Genomic DNA, 14,271 nt, shown 5'->3' with positions numbered 1-14,271 from the left:
CATGTCCAATACATGGTGGATTTATGGAATAATCAACAGGTATTTTGTGTAAATGCTAAAAATGTTCTATTGCAGCCACCACTTTAAGGACTGGTTATCCACAATAAATTAGTTTTTGTTTTAGGTTTAGAAAGACTGGGAGAGGTTTAGAACTCCTGTTGGGTTTTTACTACTATCCAGGGCTCCGTTAGAGAGATTTACTCTCACTTCTTGTCCTGGTTACAATGTTGCCAATTTTCAGAGACACAGAAAAATCTGGCAGGCTTTTATTTCTATCTGTGTTAATGTTCCCTCCTTTCCCCCTTTAACAAGCAGAACAATTATTATTATACAGGATTTATATAGCGCCAATTGTTTGCACAGCGCTTTACAATATAAGAAAGACATTACAGTCACAATACAATTTAAGACAAGATGGTAAGGAGGGTCCTGCCCGTGAGGGCGTACAATCTAAAAGCTAGGTATTTTATGATTCATTTGGTTAGAACACAAAACCAGGGGCCGAATTTCTATGGACAGATCTTCAGAAGGCAGTCCGATTCTTGGAAATCAACAGCATTTTGGCTATATTGCTAAAAATGCTACCATAATATCTAGAATCACAATTTTACATTCGGTGAGCTTAATATTTGTGTAGTAATGCTATTTGAAATTATTCATTGAAGTTACTGACTTCTATATCTGAATGAGTAGCTTAATTAAAACCTGTAGGTGTTATATTTACCATATATCAATAAAGATGACAAAGCACTCTTGTTCCACGCTTCTGCTTCCCTGCAAAATCTCACAGAATCTCACAATTAGAGTACTATAAAACAATCATAAAATGACTACCACCCTGTTTATATAATTTGAATTAGATCTGTCACTCTTGTAGTCATTGGAAAAAGGAAAAAAAAATGTAAGTGTATGCAACCCTTTCCTTTTCCAACGTTTACAAAGACCACTTATGAACTCTTCAGCTTATAAACCACCAATGCAAAATCAGCAAACAAAAACTCTGCTCCAGTGTGTTCCCCAGATCCAGTTATTTCTCCATTGGCTGCTGCCATCTTGCTATTTTAACAACATGGAGAAGGTAAAGCAAGGGTGTTTATTATAGCCCGCACTTCTGCTTATCCTGTGACAGCCATGTGTCACTGCCCTCTGCATACAACATTAGCCAGAATTGGTGTAAGTGCCCTTTAAAAAATGGGAATCATTCAGATTTACAGATATACCCCATTTTTCCAGGTGCTGCAGTAACTTGCAATTTGATCAAAGTAGAAAGCAGGTCACTAGCACACCTATACATCTTTACCAAATAACCCGTTTATTGACGTCCATTCATCATGTCAAAAAGGAGACCTTGCAGGGTCCATTCTTTAGACAAAAGTGCAGACCATTATATGTTTGTGTATAGACTACATTTATTTGTCACTTTTGCCTGATGAAGGGATCCTACGAGGTCTGGAAACATTGCCTTTTCACCAAGCTGAATGAACATCAATGAAGGTGTTATTGGATGAAAATGTAGGTGTACTGGTGATATACTTTATATTTTAAGAAATGGGAGATGCACCACTCGGGATTTGACTGTTAGCTTGTCAGTTAGGGGAGCAGTGTGGTGAGTGTATAAATAATCGAGTTGAGTAGGAGTGCTGTGGTAGAAGGGGGGTGATGTGGTGACAGCTGTCAACTTGCTGGAAAGAAGGCAAGCGCTTTCATGATGTGACATTTGTTTCCCCGTCTTGGGGGAACACAGTGCTACACCATGTTCCCCCAGGAAGAAGAGTTACACTCCCTCTTGGAGATGCTTTTCATTTAAACAGGACTCAGAGTAGAGAAGTGTTGTAAGAGGAATCTTGATGAGCACCAGAGCAGAAAGATGTAGGATATTCTTAATGAGAAAGAGCCAAAGTGAAGCTATCCGAGTGTGATAATGTTATTTTTAGTTTTAGTTTTCCTTAGTAAAGATTTTACTTTTCTATCTTCACCAGTCCTATTTAGACACTCTGTTGTTACCGTAAGGAGTTTGGTCTCCCTGATTGGATTTAAAAGTGTGTAACTACTAGAATGTGAAACTTGAATAAGAGGTCTTCAATTGGAATTTGAGAAACATGGCAGAAGCTGATTCCTGTGTCTGCTGTGAGGAACTTGAGGTGCTACCTCTCTCATTCTCTGTGTTGCAACCTTGACTTGGGAAAGAGTTTTTTATGTCGTAAGTTGAGACTTTGGAACTAGCTAGGAAAATTCTCTCTGTGCCATGAGCTTGACTTGGAAATTAAGAAGTATCCCCTGTGCCTGTGCAGACAGGAAGCCATGAGTTCTTTGTAAGGCCTCCGATCCCTTAGAACTTTGCTGCAGAGGAAGTCATGCTTGATTGTGTATATGACAAAGCTGCAGAGTTCCCCTTTATAGGCTCAGTAGATGACCCTTGGAGTTGAAATTCCCATTAATCAATAAAAGTGCTGTTTAGTCTGCTAAAAGTGTGTAAACCTTGAATCTCTTCTTCAGTATGTTTGCCGTCATGCCTCTCTGTATACAATTTTCTCCAGGTAAAGTTTTTTACCTGCAGATTCTCCCAGCAACAGCACTTGTAGGCTGAAAACACTAAACCACTGCCTATCAATTAGCAGTAATGTTGCCATTCTGTTTTGTGTGTTCCTTCCATTGCTTGTTGGGCTTTCTATCAGTTCTATCATATAGACAACCAAGAGGTCACCTGAAGAAGCATACGCTGCAGGCAACATAACTGGAGGGCTGTGGCTTAGTGTTGTCAGCCTGCAACAGGAAGTGAGACATGATAACAAACACACTAAAAAATTATGTAGGGTTTACATACATTTTAGGCTAGCCATAAATGCCCTGAATTCTGTCCGCTTTCTGCTAATTCGGCCAAACAGTGACTGCACCCTACGGCTGTTTAGGCATTCAGACAGCCACTGCACCTGTGGCAGTGCAGGTTCCTCTAACGAGAGAATATATTGATTTTCTCTTGTTCAATCAGAGAAGTCTATGTGTGTATGGCTAGCCTTAGGCTGCATGGGGAAAGGAGTCAAGGAGAAGTGTGTTTCAAACAGCTGATAGAGCAGCTTAAAGGAGAACTATGAGGTGAGTGCTTTTCACTCACCTCATAGTTCTAGTTGACCTGTGACAATGAGACTGTCACAGGTCGGCTCAGTAGATCGGGAGGTGAGCGAACACATACCGGCGTTCGCTCACCTCTTGATCCTGTCACGGCTCTCTGCCGTGACAGGGGAGGGGCTGGATTCCCCCCTCCACGGCTCCGGTCCACCAGCGCGGGTACAGCTGGCTCTGCCTCTAGATAGGCAGAGCCAGCTGTCAGTCATGCAGCTGGGCGGATCCCGGCATAATTGTCGGGATCCGCTTCAGCTGCGGCGTCTCGCGGTATACTGCGGCGTCTCAGTATACCGTGAGCTATAGCTCGCGGTATACTGAGCCTAGGGTGACGGGAGGACGCTAGTTTGTGTCCTCCCGTTACCCTAAGGAGAACTATGGGGAAAAGCCCTAACCCCATAGTTCTCCTTTAACATGGTACCACTTTGTTTACATGTCCAGGGAATTGAAATATATCACTTTATATAGATTTTCTTCTTCTTTTGATATATATACAGTATAAAGTAACCATAAATGCCTTTAGAAGAAGGTAAAGGTTTATGATGTCCCTTTAATGCAGGTTGTTGGACAAAACTCAGTGACTGGGGAGAATAGGCTGTTCTTGATCAGACTTGGAGTGCAGATGATGTAGCAATAATGTTGATTAACACCAGGTAGGTCTATTTATAAAGCTGTTGCTGTGCACTTTCTCAGCACATTAGAAATCCATTACACACCCACCCTTAGCAAATTTCCTTGTGCATCAGGCTCATTATGGTAATTAAGGCAGTGGTTGCTGGGCTGTGTGTTTTCTTGCATGATCAGATCAGAATGTGGATGAGATCCCAGCAGGTTTTAATGGCATGTTAAAGTACGCCAAGTTGCGTCAAACGCTGCTTCATGCAAAGTCCAGACCTTCTGTTTAATGCACCCTTCTACACCTTGTGTCAACGTTAGAGCCTAGATATACTTCACATAAATCAACTTGTAGCTCCAATATACATCTAACTTAAAGTTGAACTCCAGAAACATATAATGTCTTAATATTTCCTTCAAAATATTCATTAAATGCAAGCAGCTGAATTGGATTTGGTAGCAGCCTCTTGCAATTTCTGTACATCAGGGCTTAGACTGGAAGAAGGAAAAGTGGTACAAGGAGCAAATCAGTTGTGCTGCCGTGCAAGGAGCATGCTGACTGAAGAAGAGAGCAGAATGACAGAGGGATAAGCTCATCAGTGTGCTGCTTTTCCTTTTACTGTCTAGTCAGAGGGCAGGGAGGAAAGCTGTAAGTGTTACTAAACTGCAACAGAGAGAAAATTAGGCATCTGTCCTGCCAAACAGGGTTGTGCTGTGTTGCAGAGCTGTGCAAATCTCAGAACTAAATGGAGTGAAAATACAAGTGCTATGGCAGGTAAAATGTATATGTATTTCATATTTGTATTTAGCTGTGAACACCAGATGTGTAGAAGAAGAAGAATAAAGTGGGTGTGCAGAGATTTGCTATAATGAATTTTCAGGGAAGTGGGATAATTAACATGTGAATTAAATTACATTATTTGCCATGGCTACAACACCTACAACATGTAGCAGAAATGCCTTTAATTTGCTCTTTAAAACCCTAACCTTTTGTTAAGCTCTGCTTTTTTTTTCCCCGACCACCTTTAAAAAAGTGAAAGTAACACTGAGATTACTTAATTATTACAGGACATCATGACTTTAGATATCACCTTTAAAAGGTCTGAAAACTAAATAAAAGTGCAAGTAAAGCCAAACAATTTTTATGTGTTAGGTGGAGTAGGAAAGGGTTAAAATTCTGTCAGTTTATGTTTTGCTGTCTGTGTCCTGTTTTGGAGGCTTCTCTTTACTTCTATTTCCGGAGACATAACAGGAAGTTAGAGTATATCCAGATAAATTAGATGTCACCAGAACAGGTGTAAGGTTTACCCTCCCCTCTTGATCTGGTGACAACTCTAAAATTTTAGATATCCCTTTTGCTTTCTTTCTTGATGATAATTGTTACCACCGCAAAAAGAACAAGTGAATCTACCTAGGGGTAGATAGACAGTGAAAAGAACTTGATTGTTATGCAAAATGTAAAAAAAAGTTTTGGTTACACATACACTTTAAGATTTATTTATTTGAAGGATCAGTCCTCTCATAATCCCACTCACTCGTGAAGATACTTCAGTTAACCCTTGCATCAGGGCCCTGTAATCTAACTCCTGGCTGCTATAGATATATACACTGAGTGGCCAGATTATTATGACCATTCCCATCAGTACTTCGCTGGGCCACCTTTTGCCTTCAATACTGCGGAGATTCTTCTTGGCATTGACTCCACGAGATGTTGAAAGGTGATGCCCATGTGGCTCCAAATGCTATAGTATGAAGTGCACACCTACATTTCCAGAATACTATGTTATTTTTACTGGATGCCACTGCTCCAGAATACTATGTTATTTTTACTGGATGCCACTGCTCTATCTTGACTAAGACCTCTTCCAAAAACTCAGACTCGTTTCTTCGTTCCAGAGGGTTCTTGCATGCCTCCTCCTCTTTCAGAGCTCAACACATTTTTTAAAAATGCTTAAAAACACTTTTAGTTTTTAGATTTTCCTTTTAAAAACTCCTTTTTTTTCTTCTTATTTAGGTTGCCTGTTTGAAGATGACCTCTGTAAGCCATTTGAGATGTGTTTGAATGGTAAGTCCAAGTTAATGTTATCAATATGTATTTCTGTGTAAGAGTATAGTAAGTATTCAAGTAATGCATCTCTAAGATTATTGGAAGACAAAATTTTTGTCCTATTTAGTATAGTTAAGAGAAAACATACTTTACGAATATATAATTGAAGCATGGTGAGTATTTCCAATGTGGAGTCGTGGGCTGTATGACCCACTATTTTCTCATATCCAGATGTTAAATCTTTGCTCTGTAATTACAGGATTTGTAGAGTTTCAAGGTTCCTGCTGCTTTCTCTATATTAGAAAGTAAACGCTAACATATAGAACGAGAACCCCTCCGTGTGACCTCGGTTGCAAGGATCTGAAATGCGTAATTAATATAGAATGTTGGTTCAAACTCTGGAATCTGCACTATACAGATATTCCAACTTGCTGTGGACTAGCCCTGTAAATGATGGCTGGATCTACCTGCCTTCTTCTGTCTTCACTGTTAGCCCATTACTGTGATAGACAGCCTCACTTACCAGTAGTGAAGCTTAGAATTTAGAGCTAATGGCGGAACTGATGCCAAAGTCAGGTGGTTGAATATCAAAGCACTCCAGTTTTCAGAGCACTCTATAGAACAGTAATTGACACATGCAGGCCCATTGAAGTGCCTCTTCTAAATAGCAACTGTCAATGTTATAGGTGTACAAAAGCCATTGGTTAGCTTCAAGGGACAGTGTGCCAAAAACATACAAAAACATTAATTTATTCATTTATTTTCTTATTGGCTGAATGCTGTCAAATGTGCTAAATCTCTTGGTACAGGATCCCTTACATTCTGTGCAATATAAAAGTAACCTTATTCATTTAACGTTAGATGAATGACTCCTTTTCACAATTACTCTTGTAATATGTTCGTATAAAATGCCATCTGTAATCCATTATGTTTTGTTGGCATCCAGCGAAGCCAGAACACGAATGCTGCCTCCCCTGTCCCCTTTATAATATATTTTCTTGGAACAGATGAGAACAAATGTATAATTTTTGCAAAATAAGCACGCAGTGGCAAAATATATTGTCCAAAACCTTTTTTTTTCCCTGGGCTTTTTTTTTTTAAGGCTTTAAAACGTTTAGCAGAACAATGTGTTGTTACAGCACTACATCCAATTAAATGACCAGTGCACCGATCAGGTTTAATGAGAACAGAACTTCTCTCATTTTCTCGTTATATTATCACATGTAGATTTCTTACGGCGTTAATATTTTTGGGATGTGAGATTTGCTTCATGCAGAACCTAATTTGTATTCCGTATGTTTCATTTGTCAAAGTATTACAACTGTCAGCAAGTCCTAAACTGGAATATTGGATTACTTTGGTGTATTACAAGTTTTATTTGGATTTATTGCAGTGATATGTACTGTAAGTGCTTTGTTTTTAATATTTCCCTGCTAAGTATGAAGCATGGTCTAAGGTTATAAAGTATACCAGTGGTTAAGAGTACATTGTCATAACTGTTTCTCTTAAAGCCCAATGGACTTTCTGTTCAAATTAGCTAAATACATCCCTGATGCATCAAAAGAAAAGGTGTGCACAATTTGTTTTCTTTAAAAATCAGCCACAAAAAAGCATGTCCCCTGCCAGTACACTGCAGACTAGGACCCTTGCTCTCTTTAGTAAAGCAGTGATCTGTTTGTACGCCCACTGCTGCAGCCATGCTATACAGCCACAGTACGTGCAGTAGGTATTTGACTGGCTGACAAAGCCTTCCTCTTCTTCCTTCTCTAGGGTGCAGAGCAGCTCTTACTGCTCCTCCTCCTCTTCTGCTAATCTCACCATAGCCCGCAAAGTGGCAATAAGGAGTTGGCAGAATTATTTCATCACATCTGACTTGCTGTAGTAAGATGATTTAGTTCATGTGCAAGCATTCCTCCTTTCTGGTATTGAGATTAGGAAGATAGCACCATGACTGTAGAGGGAAAGGACATCAGGCATTAGGCAGCAAGAGGCAGTATTGTTCCAGCAGCAAGAGGTTACTGCAAAGTGGGCTCCAGTGATGAGGAGGGGGTGGATTATTAGGTGGCAGACTGTCTGTGGGTGCCTTCAGTTGGAGAGAAAGAAATTCCTGAGGGAAAGCCCAAACAGCAGTGAAGGAGGATTTTGTGCAGGGACAAGGGCAGCTTGCAGAGCACTGGAGTGAGCAGCCATCCTAATCTATCTTGAGACACTGCTCAACAGGTACCAGCCACCGCTGTCTCCAGGGCCAGACCACAGAATGTGGGCCTGTTTTAATTGTATCTGCTGCCAACCGCACCATTGTGGTCTGCAACTTCTGCCTGCAGCTTATCAGTCTTGGTAAAAGTGCCATCCATTTGGGTGCCACATGCATGAGTAAAGACATAACATTGCACAACAGAGCTTAGTATGAGCAGCACCTCAGTGAGATAAGTTGATAGAAAAGGGCCCACGCTCCTCCTTGTTATTCACTTTCTGCATCCTGCCCTTCACAACATTCCTCTGCTACATCCGCTGCAACATCTTTGGCTTCTATTGACTGGGAGGGAAGTCTCACAAGGGGTTTCAGAGGGTTAGGATACACTACAACAAATAGGTAAGAGTGTCAAAGGACCAAACTGAGAAATGTTACCTGAAGGGTTGAACTTCTGAAGTGTTCTTTAACACCTACCCTATAGTCTTCAGCAGGATCCTTCCCAAGGCATGTGGCTCTTTCTCAACCCCATGCCCATGCCTAGCGTCTTTATGCCAGCTTGACAAAACTTCTAGCTCCTATTCCAGCATTTGAAATAATTCCCCTTCTATGAATCTATGACCTGTGCTAGGGCAGTCTTCTGACTGGTGGCAAGGATGCAGGATGGGGCAGGATTAACACCACATACAGCTACACCTTAATGGCATCTCCCAAGCATGCAATTTAAAGGATTGGTGTTTTTTCCATGTCGCCCTCGAAGTCGCATTGAAATGGCCCTCTCTCCACTGCACAGCATATTTGTTTTTAAATTTTGCTTTGTTAAATGTCCCCCATGACAGTGTCCAGCACTCAATGCCGTGTTTTGACAATAGCTTGCCTAGCAGCCCAAGAAAATGGGCAGAATTCGTCCCTCTTTGACTTCAGTGGGACACGGCGCCGTTGAGGTTCAGGGAACTTCGATCCAGATCTGCTTATCCTTTGGTAAATCAAATCTAGGCAGATTCGCTATTTGCCATACTAAGCCTTACTACAGCCATTTTTTTATTTTTTATTTTGGATAGCCTGGTCAGGTTTTATTTATGTCTCTGATCTCATTGGGGAAATATTCCTTTATTTCCTATCCCTGTGGCTCCAGTACAAAATGCATTTTTTGGTCCATGTTGGAGAGCTTTTTCATTGCTTCCTTTCCTGAAATGAAGTGGGGGGAAACCTCCCTAATACAGACACATTTGCCAATAAAAACCTGAACAAAAGTATAACCCTTCCCTGCAACAAAATAAAACATACTAGTTGAAGTTGAGGATTTCTTTATGGAGTGCCCTGGATTGTTGGAGCTCCAGAAATGTTCTTGAAATAAGCTGAAAATGTCTGTGGGCATCTCAAGGTGTTTGCTGTACAGGAGCCAGTTACGATCAAAGTTACAATCAACTTTAAATTTGCTAAAACTATCTAATATTTTATATCAGTTTTTTTCTATTTGAAACCTACAAGTGTAAATTTTACATGTTGAAAAATCTTTGTGTGTTATAAGGAGCAGTTTTGATGATTACAGCTGTCTTTATCGCTTGAGAAATTAACCCGTTGATGGTCCAATCACAAACACTGCCCAGACTGGTTGTATTGCTTCCAAATATGGGACCAAGGCTTAATTCAAATGCAATTTTGAGTACTGTTTTTGTTAATTTGCTGCCACCGCCCATGATTTAATTAATTTTTATTCATGCTGTAGTAGAATATTAATTTTGTTGAATGACAAGCCAACTTAATGCCAATATGTGTGAAGGGTAGGACAAAAGACAGAACCGTCAAGCATCCTCTCTCTCTTTTTCTATATATACTGTATGTATAGTGTTAAGTGACTGTCTTTATAAAAAAAATAGCTATAAACAGTACAAAACCTTTAGGATATAGGCACTCATCAATCAGTACTTAGTCTTACAATAATTGCCTTTACAGCAGCCACATCTTGAGCAGAAAAACCTGTTCTTTGCCAGCATACTGCAAAGAAGCACCCTTCCTCTCTGCATTGAATTAATGGTTTCTCTGTAGAGTAGATGTCCGACAACTCCCCACCCCCCTCCGTAAGTCAGACCCTTTTACTCTGCAATCAACAAAACCCATGTTCCCTGATGATTGGCGAGCTCTAGTTCTGACTCAGCAGGAGGCATGTCAGACCTCTGCAGATTGACCACTGCTTCAACACAAAGAGAACAGGTAATTCTCTACAGCATGCTGGCAGGTAACAGGCTTTTCTTCTAAGGCTGTGGCTGCATTTGGAACAGGCATAAAAACAGAATTTAATTGAGTGATGCATTCATTAGAAAAAAAAAGCATTCTGAGGGGAATTTATCAAACTGGAGCAGACAAAATCTGGAGCAGTTGCCTAGGGCAACCAATCAGCGTCTCTCTTCAGTTTGTTCAGTTAAGATTTAAAAATGACAGAGAGAAGATAATTGGACAACTGCTCCAGATTCTGTCTACTCCAGTTTTAATAAATTTAACCTTTGTGTGTTTTTGTAAAAAAGCTACCATATCTACTTAAGTCCATCTCCATCATCAGCTTTTTGTGATCCCTTGCACTGTAGGAACCAGAAAGAGAGAGTGAGGGGCAGCACCCAGCCTATCATGCGTTTCTGCATTACACATTGTTATCAGTCTTCCAATCTAAACATCTATTACAGAAACAGAGAACAGAAGGATGACCTCATCACTGTGCTGCTTTCCTGCATGGTCCAATCGGCAGGCTGGTGACCTCACATTCGAGTAAACTCTTCGAGATTAGCACAGCTGCAATATGTCCTATATAATATTAGCCGTTCACAAACTTGCAATAAAGAGTTCCTCTATAGCATTCCTTTTTTGCTAAAAACATCTCTACATTAAAGGATAACTATACTTTAAAACAAGAAATAAAATTGTGTGTGTATATATAGATATATGTATATATATATATATATATATATTTGTTCATAGCTCTGGTCTGTAGATGGCAATATTTACAGTTGTTACATTTATAATACTGTTCCAGTTCTGTTCTGTTTTAATATACTTAGAAGGCTTTGCATGTTTTATTGATGACTTAGTAAAGAACTCTATAACTACTCTGTCTCCCAGACTACAGAACAGAACAGCTACTTCATCAAGCCACTTCTGATCTGAGGTATATGGAAAGGGGGTATAAATACCATGGGAAGAGTGAGGGGGGCTGTTAGGATTACTATGTTTAAAAGTACCTGTATAGTTATCCTTTAAATGTGGTTCTCCAGCTTTCTTGAAATATATGTGTGTCAATGCTGCCGGCTCACCCCATATTGGTATCTATGATCGATTTCTGCTAAGAGCTGCTATCTCAGGTGATTGATGTAGCCTATATTAATCACAAGTGCCAATTCAATGAACTTTACAATGATCCAATCCTGAAAATAATTGCCAGATCTCCTCAAAAATATTTTGTCAATATCTGAGCATCGTAAACGGTGTCCTATTCTGTTCCTTCTTCATGAACATCAGTTCATTCTGACCACACTAGAGAAAGCGAGGCATTCATTACGACACAATCTAAGATGAGCACATTTATAATCATTGCTGCCAACTTTAATTTAAAAGGAAAACGTTATGGAATTCTGAACTAAACTCTTTACTGCAGCATGTTTGCTGTATTATTGTGCTAGCTTAAATACATCCAGATAGCAAAAACTAAAAAAAATTGTAGTTTTTCTAAATAAAATTTTGGGCTAGGTCACCCAGCCTATTTTGTAGCTACAATCTAATATACTGTATTTTGTAGACCTTTCAATTCAATGGAGTCTTTATGGTCATATAGCCAAAATCTATAAGTACGGCCAACCATGCTTGGAAGATCTTTTACGAGGACCCAGAAATAAAAAGGATACTCTTGTCCAGACAGAGCTTATCAACTTGTCAAGTAGTGACAACCTTTTTCCAAATGTCATAATTCATTTTGTAAATACAGCAAACAGTGCATATAACAGCATTTGTTATCAAATAATTAAAACATTTCAATGTTGACAAATGTCGGTATGCCTTCTTAGAACAGCTGAATGTTTTGGTAAATAACAATGACAAATGCTCAATATAATTTAGATCAGCATTTTATATGTTAATGTATAGTGAATAATGGATGAATCTGAGATGCAGCTCTTTAAAACTGTGGGTCTTAGTTAGGATCAGCACCACCTGTTTTGTTTAAATATGATCCATCATATTAAGGGTTCTGCTTCATAGGTTGCACATAGAATACTTAGGTTTTTTGCTGACCAAGGCCTCCACTCCATTCGATACTGCTAAGTTCAACTGAAGAGTCAACTTTAAATAGACTTAGTAGCTGCCCATTAGTAGCCATCACTGGCCTAGGTGGCCACTACAGATATTTCTTTTGGATAGGACATAGAGGGGAGTGATGGCTTATTGGCTGAATCACCAAGTGAAATAAAGGAAAAAAAGCCCAAAAAAGAAAACTAAAACAGCTACAAAATGTATGGATTGGTAAACTCAAGTATTTAACATTTTTTGCTTTTGGGTTTAGATACGCTTTAAATACTGAGCTGAATAACATACTATGAACACACACAAATGTAAGCATACAGTGGAGGCCTCCTGCACTGTGTAGGTTAAGTGCCTGTTTTTTTGTATGGGATTTAGAATAAGCAGTAAGGCCCCTTTCACACAGGCACCATCCGTTCTGAACAGTAGATCTTCTCTTGATCGGAGCAGAACGGAATGGATGTCACTCTTGTTGCATCCCCGTCCATTTAGTTTTTTCCTCCATCTTGCGATGAAGGTAAAACTGGACTAACTGGCCCATTTTAGGTCTACAGGGAGGAGGATGTAAGTGGACCTGTGCCTGTTTACATCTGATGAACTCTTATGCGTCCTCTTCAGGTCCGCCAAAATGGAACTCTTTTCCTTCTTTTTTTGTTTTTGCGGATCTTGGCAGACTCAGAGGTGTTCAGATCTATTTACATCTGAATCCCCAAAAACTAACACTGAGCTTCCGATCAGGTCTGCATGTCAGGAACACCATGTAAAAGAAGCCTAATACATACTTTATTCCTTGTTCCTCTGGCATCCAGCACTTTCTTTCTGATTTTCTTTTCTGATCCCCAACACTCCTGGGATGTGGTGGACCCTGGCAGTCCTGATGTACAATTGCAGGAACAATAGTCGCCGTGATGACGTAGGAGGGCCTGCGACCAGTGGACTAGTTGTAGAGCGCAGAGGAAGGTCTCAATATACAGTAGAGTAAGGGAAGTATATGAACTTATTCCAATCCTCCTAGAAAACATGAGCATGTAAGCCATGCAGAGGGGTGCAGGCACTGGATGATTGAATTTTGGAGGACCCTGGTTAAGTACCATCTGCCAACCCATAAGTGGCAAAAAACATTACACTGCTAGTTATTTGTCTTTCTCATGCTTTTGGAGTAGACACAATAATCAGATATGAATAGAAGCTTCTAGGAAACGTTTCATCACTGCAGATTCAGATTCGGCACTGTTCTGTAATTTATCTTGTATATTAGATAACAGCATCCATCATGTATTTCATTCTGCGTGTTCTGGTTCTTGTGTTTGAAAGCAAGAGGGGGAACTGGAATTGCCCTTTACTAAATCAAAGAACAAGGCAAAGAATACAGTAACCCATATAAACCAATCAGCAATCCTTCTTCATTTTGCTGTTACATGACGAAAGGTGAAATCTGTATTTTACTTTGCACATTATTCTTGCCCTTTGCATGGCCTTATTAAATGACCGTTTGTGCTAATTTCAGTAGACCAGGCAAAATTCTACTTAACCATGTCAAGTAAGGAAATTAGAATTTTATTTTTCAGTCAGTGGAAAATAACCTACACAGCTGACAGATGCTTACCCGGCATTTAATACCAACGGGTCTTACCGCTGGAAACCTCAACGCTAATTGCTTTAATTATTTACAGCTTTTCAATGCTATGTGCATATAAACACAGTTCTGCATTGTGGAACAGCACATTAACGCGGCTAATGTCAGAATGACAAACAAAACAAGCGTTTGTCATTTTGGACTCCTGAGCCAGGATCTGCTTGATTGACAGGTTGAACTATTGATAAATCCTTGGCTGACATTTCACCACAGAAAAGAAAGTTCGGGGCTGTTTTTCAGTGCGGTAACTCCGCAATTATCATATTATCCATAACCCAGTGCATTGTGTGTAAAAATAGAGTTTTTGGTCCTATAGCAGTAGTGCAGAAACATAAAGAATAGGTCCATTTGTAGCTTAAAAATCATCCATGCACCCGC

At 39.8% G+C, this 14,271-nt stretch overlaps 1 protein-coding gene across 1 annotated transcript in view; it reads left to right on the top strand.

Moving 5' to 3' along the window:
* LOC108798207 (receptor-type tyrosine-protein phosphatase N2-like) overlaps window positions 1-14,271 on the top strand; it is a 300,545-nt gene that overhangs the window by 96,810 nt on the left and 189,464 nt on the right. Inside the window, exon 2 of the mRNA XM_018569937.1 lies at window positions 5,750-5,800. Within this exon, the coding sequence (XP_018425439.1) occupies window positions 5,750-5,800 (51 nt within the window). The remainder of the gene's footprint in view (window positions 1-5,749; window positions 5,801-14,271) is intronic.

The sequence above is a fragment of the Nanorana parkeri genome, unplaced genomic scaffold, assembly GCF_000935625.1.
Source record: "Nanorana parkeri isolate BGI_ZX_2015 unplaced genomic scaffold, ASM93562v1 scaffold1427, whole genome shotgun sequence".
Classification (NCBI taxonomy): domain Eukaryota; kingdom Metazoa; phylum Chordata; class Amphibia; order Anura; family Dicroglossidae; genus Nanorana; species Nanorana parkeri.
The sequence above is the reverse complement of the archived record's forward strand: the minus strand, read 5'-3'. Positions and strand labels throughout refer to the sequence as shown.